This window comes from Alosa sapidissima, chromosome 12 (genome assembly GCF_018492685.1).
Source record: "Alosa sapidissima isolate fAloSap1 chromosome 12, fAloSap1.pri, whole genome shotgun sequence".
Lineage (NCBI taxonomy): Eukaryota > Metazoa > Chordata > Actinopteri > Clupeiformes > Clupeidae > Alosa > Alosa sapidissima.
Window position 1 is genome coordinate 16,346,412 of NC_055968.1, and position 9,629 is coordinate 16,356,040.

At 44.2% G+C, this 9,629-nt stretch overlaps 1 protein-coding gene across 8 annotated transcripts in view; it reads left to right on the forward strand.

The window, feature by feature from the left end:
• LOC121677546 (CMP-N-acetylneuraminate-beta-1,4-galactoside alpha-2,3-sialyltransferase-like) overlaps positions 1-1,250 on the forward strand; it is a 44,970-nt gene extending 43,720 nt beyond the window's left edge. For all 8 annotated transcript variants that reach the window (XM_042056325.1, XM_042056326.1, XM_042056323.1 and 5 more), the window contains one exon: positions 568-1,250. In XM_042056325.1, the coding sequence (XP_041912259.1) occupies positions 568-657 (90 nt within the window). In that variant the 3' untranslated portion in view covers positions 658-1,250. The remainder of the gene's footprint in view (positions 1-567) is intronic.
• Positions 1,251-9,629: the final 8,379 nt, after the last annotated feature.

Below are 9,629 nucleotides of genomic sequence, written 5' to 3' on the forward strand. Positions count from 1 at the left end.
TTGTTCCTGCATTCCGCAGGAATCTTTCTGCTTCAACGTTTAATCTCCGGCAGTCAACCAACTACACATACTGTATATACACACACACAAACACACATACACCCCTTTTCTCTGCCTCAAACTTCTGCACCCTGTTTGTCCAACCCAAACCACGACTTGTAAAATACACATAAACATATTAGTAATCAAATTCCTCTGTCAGATTAGCACACCCAGACAATGCGGTTGGTAGTCAAATTATTCTTGCATTGGACCCAAACTGGCAGTTTTGACCCCAGCAGTATCAGAAGAAGCAGCATTAGCGGGGTTCCGACTATCGGGCCAAAGCCGTGCGAATAGGAGCGAGCCCTGGAAGGAAAAGGCCCTGTACTAACAAGCTGAAAAGGGGGTAGCTGAGTCGGATGTACTTCGATCAGTAAACTGATTCCCCTCCTGTGCTCGTATACTGGGACAAGGACAGAAGTCCAATTAAATGGCCTATTCGAGCTATAGCCGCAGCTCAACATAACTCTACATGTAAACGTACTGACACTCACTGATTTCTTCTTATTTGTTTCCCTTTTGCAGTCGTGGACACACAACATAGCCAAGGAGAAGGAGTTCCTGCAGAAGCTGGTGAAGGCGGGGGTCATACAGGACTTGACCAATGGTATCTGAGACAGAACACAACCCCACCCCACCCCATCCTTCCACCCCTCCAACCACCTCCACCTACCACCACCCAACCCAACCTGACCCTGCCCAGTCTCTTTGTTGACCTGAGGGACAAGAAGCCCCAGAGGGGACAGCGGAGTGCAGTGCCCCCAACTCCACCCACCCCCTCACCGTCCCTCACCCAGGCTCCTCTCAGTACTGTTTACCCCCCCACCCCCAGCCCTGCTGGGACTTAACCTGCCCCACCCCTCAGTGGCAGCAGCCCTATCTGTATTTGAGTGGGTGACGTTTGGGTGTGGGGGGGGTTTGGAGAGCAGCTAGGAACCAAAGGCCCACTGCCGCGCACAGCCAGTCGAGAGACGGTGGAAACAGGCCGGTCTGTGCCAAACATACCTCCGGAGGAAGCGCTTCTCCTCCCATGTGCTTGAATGTATTCACAACACAAACATCAAAGAGATACTGGAGGTTTTTTTTTTTTTCTTGTATGTATTTTTTTTTTTCCTTTTTTTTTATTGTTACATTACCCTCTGCCTCAGTTTCAGGCGTAGAGGAAAGGACCGTCACCGTCCGGAAAACTCACACACTCATGGAGAAAACAAATCATGTACACACACAAACTCATACTGCACACACACAACAATCATGTACACACACAAAAACATTATGTACACACACACACTCATACACACAACAATCATGTACACACACAAAAACATTATGTACACACACACACACACACTCATACACACAACAATCATGTACACACACAAAAACATTATGTACACACACACAAACTCATACACACACAACAATCATGTATACACACAAAAATCATGCACACACAAACTCATATATATACACACACGCCTTGTAGGAGGACGGAGCAGGTGCAGTCTTTCATGACGCACCCTCGCCCTCCTGTAAAAGTGTTTAAAATGTTATTTGCATTGAAAAGCTGCTTTGTTCTCTGCTTTCTTTCATTTCTACCTTCTTTTTTTTCTTTTCCAAAGAGCAGTATTGGGAATCATATTTAATTTTACTTTTAAGTGCTGAGGGTATGGGGTTTTGTTGTGCGTGCGTGCGTGCGTGCGTGCGTGCGTGTGTGTGTGTGTGTGTGTGTGTGTGTGTTTGTGTCATGTTATGTTTAAATCGTTTGCGTTGTCTGCGCTTCTTGTTACGCACATGTATAATGTTTCATATCACTTCTGCTGAGAAAGTTTGCTCTGATATTAAAGAGAGCACATTTGATTGTGATTTTCCACTGTACCCTTCGCTCTGTTGATTGGGTAGAATTACTGTATACAATGGTCAACCTGATTTGTTTCTTTTTAAATGTATATGGAGCGCAGAGCTTATTCCCCTCAATTAGCCTGAGAAATGCAAAAACAAGTATACATGCCACGAATTCTGAAATTATCAATTGTTCTGCTGTCAAGTTTTAAAATTGATTTGCATCGCAATATGTTGCAGTATTTGAGCAAGGGGACAAAGCTTATTAAAAAAAAACCTCAGTATTTGATAATGCTGGTGTTTCTATTTGTCTATCTTCAAGAGCCTCCAGATACCTTACACATATTGTGACATTGACTTCAAGGAGATTAAATATCAAAGAAATGACTTATCACTTATATCAAGTGGCCATGTTCTAGAGACATTTATTTCTCATGTGACAACATTTGAGTGCGGCTTAAGTCTAGTATTTTAAGATATCTTTACACCTTTGGTTTCATGGTATGTACTTAATTTCTGTGAATGTAATGTGCATTCAAATCATACTCAAAGTATTTTATTCTCTCCATGTGAAATGTGACACCATGTGTACACCATTCTACCTGAACTAACCATGTCATAAACTTGCGTAAGCTGCATTGACTGTCAGTGCCATTAAACCCCAGTTAGTTTTCTGTGTGGGTAGGCTTTTTGGAGCTAATGGTGGTGACCCATATATTTGCTTTCAAACATGTTTCTTTGGTGTATCAAGAGGCCCAAGGTTAATTCACTGTTTATAAGGTTGTGTGTGTGCAATACACAGCGAGTGCCTTATCCAATTAGAAGCCACTAATTGCAAACACCCTCTGAGAAAATCCAGCTTACATTTTGCCCAATTTGCTGCCCTCTCACCCGGCGTAATGTGCCAGATGGACTTCTGGCACTGAATAAGACTCTGATTACAACCCAAATCTATCTCTTACTTTTAAATCTAAACCATATCACCAACATTATTTCTGGAAGTATTTTGTGTAAACACTTATCCTAGGTTAAAGGCCTTTTAATAATCAAGTATAAATCATCCGGTTCAAATTGGATCCAGAATCTTGCTTCGAGTATCCAATTGGTTTCCATGTTGAATATGCTTTGGTAATGATGCTTGATTTTCTGCTGTCTGCATATCTAGAGTCGTTGCACACTAGCCTGGTAGGCTGCATTTGGAGCTTTTTTTGTTTCTCTTTGTTCCTGACAGTTCCCATCAATCTTAAGCTCCTTGTTTTGGTGTGTAAGTAAGACGATAGATAGGAATCTCTTTTGGTCAAAACACCTGTATTCTCTGCAGCGAGTACATGGAAAGGCTATGATTGGGTCACAGTCTTCAGGTTACCCAGGTTTCACATTTATTCAACAGGGACCCAGACCTGCTCCACCTCCTTAATTCTTCATACTATATGTGAATGATATTAATTTATTGATGGACTAATGAGCACTCTATCAGTCTTTTCTGAAAACATAACTACTTGTTTTCCCCCCGTTTTAGTGGAGTTAGCGTCAATAAACAGAGCTTGTTTATGATTCGATGTAGGGGATAAACACTCTGCGTTCAATGAATCATCCATGTGTGATGGGTGTTGGCACAGTCTTTATGCAGAAAGGTTGAAGGCCAGCATTAAAGGCTGTTTAAAGGTCCAAACATTCATGATTTCTGCGAAAGATGCCGTTCCTGGAATGTTATGTTTATTTCACGTCTCTTAATTCCACACCCCCTGTTTCCCAATCTGTCCTTTTCTTGCTATTCCTCCTTTTCCACCAGGAGGAAATTATTACGTAATAACTATTAAGCAGGTATTGTTGTCATCCCAAAGTCCACATTTTTAAATAGGTTATTAATATCTCTCATAAACATAAATTATGCAGATAATGACTTGATTATGTACAGTACACCATCAGTTTGTTGGTCTGCTTCCAACTCCATTCACCTTGTCATAGTTGGGTTCTGAGTAAGAGGTGAGATGCTGGAATGCTGTCAAATATTCTGTTGTTGCTTGGAGCTGAGAAGAATTGTGCCAGCGTCTAAAAGCTGGGTCAGATCAGGCTGATGTGTTGGCCTCAGTACCAGACTTGAGAACGAATACCTCCGCCATCAAGCGTGGGCTTTTTCAACCACTAACGGGAGGTCTTGAAGTTTAACTGCACTCTTCTGAGCCGTCATCTGGGGAGCCATGCCAGACTCAGAGATGCATGTAAGTGTAGAATGAATCATTAACAGCGGCTGGCCTCACAGAGTCGGCACTCATGTGGGTTTTATTTTTACCCTTTTTTTTTTTCATTTATTTTTTTAACTGTCTTTATTGGCCAGTGTGTAAATATCCGTTACATTGAAGGGATTTGGAAAATGATGTAGCCTTGTTAGGAAATGGAATTATTGATTGATGTAATTGTCATTAAAAAAAAACTCAAACAAATGACTCTCAAAACAGTGGAAATGGTGATGAGGCCCTTTGGACAAATCTTAAATTGCTACCAAATGCCATTCTTCATAATTAAATCATTTTGTCTGGCTGTTCAGTCTGTCACATTAGTTTTCTTTGGTTTGAATGGTCAAGAGAGTCTGATATTGCATCTGCCTGTGCAGCCTCAGATCGTTTCATAAGTTCCATAGGTTCCTTGTTGTAAGTGGATATTTAATTTTGAACTCCACTCAAGCCTAGCTTCTCAGCATTGTAATGAGGCTCTGAGGAGGTCCTGAAGGAACACTGAATCATGCTCTGCCTTTTCAATGTCCAAACCAGATAAGTGCATGTCTGTGTGTGTGTCCTCTGTTTTGTTTTGCTTTGGCGTAGTTATATTAACATCTGCTCTTGATTGCTCCTTGAAAATGCAATTCCACGCTGTGCGCCAGTAGTTTTATCAGGGGAATTCAACGCCTCCATTTTTGGGTAAGATTACTCTAGATTTCATGTGTTGTAACAATGCATGCAAGCGGTAACAACTCAGAATTTAATTAAATTAACAGTCTGATTATGTTAACCTTGGAAATACTGGCTGTGCGTCTTCAATTTGTAAAGCTCCCTTCAAAGGCTATACTTGTTGAGTCTTATCACATGACGCTGCCTCATTTCCCAAAAACCAAACACAAGTTTCATATATTAATTATACATTTGTGTGAACTTGTGTTAAAGGTCAACCTTGGAGGTGACCAAAAGCATCACAATGATGTTGCTTGCAGTTTGCGATCTGTGTTCTAAACATTTAATGTGCTTTGAGTGCAGTAAATAGCAAACAGATTTAGAAAGTGTGTGAGATCACAGACAGTTCAGCTATGGACACAACAGGCAGGTGGCTCCTATTTAAAGAGGATCCTTGACCTGACATGCACAGAGGTTTAGAGAGGGAGGCCTGGAGAGGAACTCAGGGTGTGTGTGTGTGTGTTTGAGAGAGGGTGGAGGCAGAGTGGCCTGCGACGCGAGCAGACAGGTGGTCTACTCCATGTAGGTGGCCCTCCCAGTGACAACACCATCACAGAGGGGTCGCCAGAGTAGGAGGGTCTTCACACTCCACCGCTCGCGGCCTGTCTGGTTTCAGTTGCACTGAGGGATACTCTCCCTCTCTGTCTCTCTCTCTCTCTCCCTCTCTCTCTCTCTCTCTCTCTCTCTCTCTCTCTCTGTTTCCTTTTCTTGTCTATTCTCTTTCTTCTCATCTCTCTTTTGTGCCCCCTCTTATCCAGCCTCCGCGGTGCCTCTCGCCGAAGTGAGGACTGGAGGAGCCATGGCTTTTTAATTAAGTTCAGAGCGAGACGCGGCCCTCCCAGCCTCTGTGTGCGCTCGCCAGGGACGGCCCCTGAGCCTCAGAGGGGGAGAGCCTGCACTGCCTCACCTCCCTCTCCCCTTCATTTCCTCTGACAGTGCCTCTGCATCGGGGCCGGGGCCGAGGCCTCGCACTCGGACTGCAGCTCAGGCCCTGCCTCATCCTGCCCTGCCGCACCACGCCACGCCGCCTTGATGTAGCTCCCCAAGAAAAAAGGAGCGTCTCACTGCCCTCCCCCAGCTCCACATACACACACACACACACACACACACACAATTACCCCCCCCCCCCCCCCCCCCACTACCCCCCCAAAAAAACCGGGAGGCATGGGAACTTGTGCAGATGGGAAAATAATATTCCTCACACCCGCTTTTCCCAGCTCTGTCAGGTCTCCATTCCCCTCCTGCATCTTTTCCCACACACACACACGAACACACACACATCTACACATACACTATACACATGCTGTTAATGTGGCCGGGGCGGACTGGGACCTTTTGATGTCATACAGTTGTTCAGCGCCTCACAGCTGGGGCCTCCTGTGCTGCTGCGTCAGAGTGGCGTGCCGAAGGTGTATTATTTTTCAGTCTCTGGAGCGGGACGAGAGCGCAGCCCGACCTCACCAGCACTGTGACCGTCTCACGGCGCAATCATCCCACACACACCAGTCTGGGATCAGTCAAGCCTATAGCCCTCCTCATTCATGACAAGAGAGCCTTCACGTGTTCCTGACGTGAAGTCCGTGAAACAGGCATCGACCGCAACACTGAACGCTCTATGCTGACCTGAATACAGTCACCTTGTACTGGATCATCATTTTCAAACATCGTCATTATCAACATCCATGATTTCAAGTTTGGTATCTGTAATCAAACCGTGCAAAAATATTTTGACTGGATCAAATAGATGGGGAGGGGGTCCGGGGTGCTTCTTGTTGCCGTTATACATCCGGGACCCTGCGGCAAACGCTGGTGTTTGTGTGCCCCTGATTACTCACAGAGGCTAAATATAAACCTCAGAGGTGTGTGTTATATTGCGCTGGTTTACACACACACACGCACACAGCCCCCCAGGAGAAGAGCAGCCTGATGTTCCTCTGTACCACGCCACTGCCGAGGGGCCACAGGATGGATTGGGGAGTTTTCGCTCCGCTGCTGTTTAGACAAAAGCCTAAACAGACTAATGAAGAGATGAAGAGGTGTTTGAAACCGACCCTTCATTGCGAATACCCCGTCTCCTTCACAGCATGTCTCATCACTGACTGTTTATGGTAGACCCCGAACGTCTGCATGACAGACGACATCAAAGAAAAAGGAGGCTCTTAATGCAGTTTAATATGTTACATGTTACTTTATGATCCATATGCGTCCTACAAATTCAACACCTAAACAGAACAGAGTTTCTGGGTTTGTAATAGAATATTCGGTTGTGTTTTCCGAGCCCTGTAATAAAACTGCAGCTGTTTTGCTTGAACTCTCTTTGCACTGGGTGACTGTGTGTGTTTCTTTGTCCAAGTCAGAGTTAGTTTCATTTTAAAATGGACACTAGATGGCCTTTAAGTCTTACTCTTCCTCCTCTAAACACTTTATGTTTTGTAGTCAGCAAATGGATGAATTCAATTTGCCATTTGTTTTGTGTAAAGAACCGTGGAACCTTAGATTGATTGGCACTGCAGTGTTGTGACCCTGTCAAAATCTAAGCTGTGTTTGAGAATAAGGCTGTAACTGAATATTTGACAAATGATCGCTCTGAGCAGATTCCTTCCAGAAGCTACCATTCTGTGTGTGTGTGTGTGTGTGTGTGTGTGTGTGTGTTTAAGTCACTGGGGCCCATTAATGACGGACACGTTTTTGTCTGAGGGGGGGTGGGACAAGTTTAGGCACCCTCAGATGAATGGTTTACTGGCTGGCTGGCTGGCTTGCTAGATAGATGGATGGACGAAGGACAGACGAATGCAGCAACTTTGTGCTGTTGTACAGGAATGCTATCCCTGGGTGGAATCCTTCACCTCCATCAGCCTCTCCACAGGAACCGGATAGTGGGATCAGCAGGGGAGCCTGAGGGCACAAGTGGCCACCCAGGACCTGGATGACCACAGGGACGAGGTGGACTAGCCGGTCGCACAAACGGCTGGTTGACCACATGTCAATGTTCTCCTCTGAACACTGGGGCCAGTGTCAGGTGGTCAGGTGGAGTCTGACTCACTCCCCAATTTCATGCTCTGTTTCTCCATGAGCTCATAAAAGGATGCACTTTATTTATTTTATTTATTAACATTTTGCTTGAATTTTATGTTTTTTGTTTGTTGTTTGTTTTCCAAATATACTAGGGAGTGGTTTAAGGTTGTAGTGGTGTAACCCTTGGTGTTTGATTCAGTCCTGACTTGCTCTGCTCTCCTTTAGTCTGGTAATACATTTATTTTTTCATCAATGTCATTTTCAATTACATTTGTATTTGTATTTATCTTTTTATTTTTTAAAGTTCTTTTAGATGCTGTCCCATGCCAGGAATATACCATAACGTGTGATTACAGTGATCATCAATAATTTAAAATCTTGTAAGTCACTTTGCCATTTTTCCCACTGTTTAAATAGCAAGAGCAAAGAAATTGCAACTGCAAAATAAATATCTAACCGAAACTGGCAGTAACTATGGTACTTCACAGCTGTTTTCATGTAGGTCCAGGTTTTGGTTATTGCTCTCTCTACAGGGACTGACTTTCCCTGCATATTGTCCATTAGGGCGGCTGAGAAGAGGTTTGTTTTTCCAGCTGAATAATATATGCCTGAAAATACATCACTCTGACAGAGGCCAATTTGAGTCTAAATAGCCATTGAAATAATATTGTATCAGTCAGCCATTCAATTTGAGAGGTTAAGCCCTCGTTATTTAAATGTGAAAAGTTAATGATATCCACTGGGGTACCCAGAGAGACACCAAAGAAAGATGCAGATTTATTGGCGCTGACTACTATTCATTACACATACAGTGCGGTACAGTGAGAAGTCAGACAGCGCGCTAACATATTGGGGTCCAGTGCCGTGTTGGAGGGCCTGGAGGCGGTGAGAGGAAGGGGCAGCAGCAGCGGCTGTGGGGCTGGCTGGCTGGTGGAGCCTCCCTGGAGCAGGTGGGAGGCTGTTTGTGCAGAGCCCCTGGGTTTAGACAGGTCTGGGGGGTTCCCTGCTATGGGTCAGGCACTGGCTATGCGCACTGTGTGGCAGATCTGGCTCAAGCAGCAGGCCTGCTGGGGTTGGCCATTAATCGTCTTGGAGAGAGAGAGAGAGAAAGAGAAAGAGAGAGGGAGGGAGAAAGAAAGAGAGAGGGAGGGAGAGAGGGAACATGGTGGTCAAGAGGTCTGCCTCTTGACTATGCCAGTGTAAAAGCATGTACTTCAAGAAATATCACAAAAGCCTAATTACAAAAAGTGTTCAGCAGCTCATATTCTTGGCAGATAAATGTGAAGAAAAAGAAAAATGTGTAGAAATACTATGTAGTGTAAACATGAGCCCTATTTAATATTATTGTGTATTGTAAACATGAGTCCTGAGGTTCATTAATCTTACAGTTAGGCCTATATCAACACTGGGGGGGATGCCACATTCCTGCTGATGTCAAAAATCAGCAGGCGTACACTGGCCCCATTGCCCTCTGTCCCTGTCTTAGCAGGTACAGTGTCAGAGCCTATGACAGTTCTGGGTCAGTCTATTCAACCATCTGAACTGAAGCGTGAAGCTCTCCTGGTGTAATGCAACACTTAAACTGACCTGCCCTAGGTAGATGGCTTAAGCGGGGGGAAAAAACTATACATGGCTGCTTGTTTTTTTTTTTTCTTCATTGCTATTTTATGTCTATTTACAGTAACATTGTCTTATCATTGACAACATTACATTTTTAAATAGATAAACAGTGAATTGAAACTTGATAACTTAATTACAACTCATTAAATGACTAATGATTAA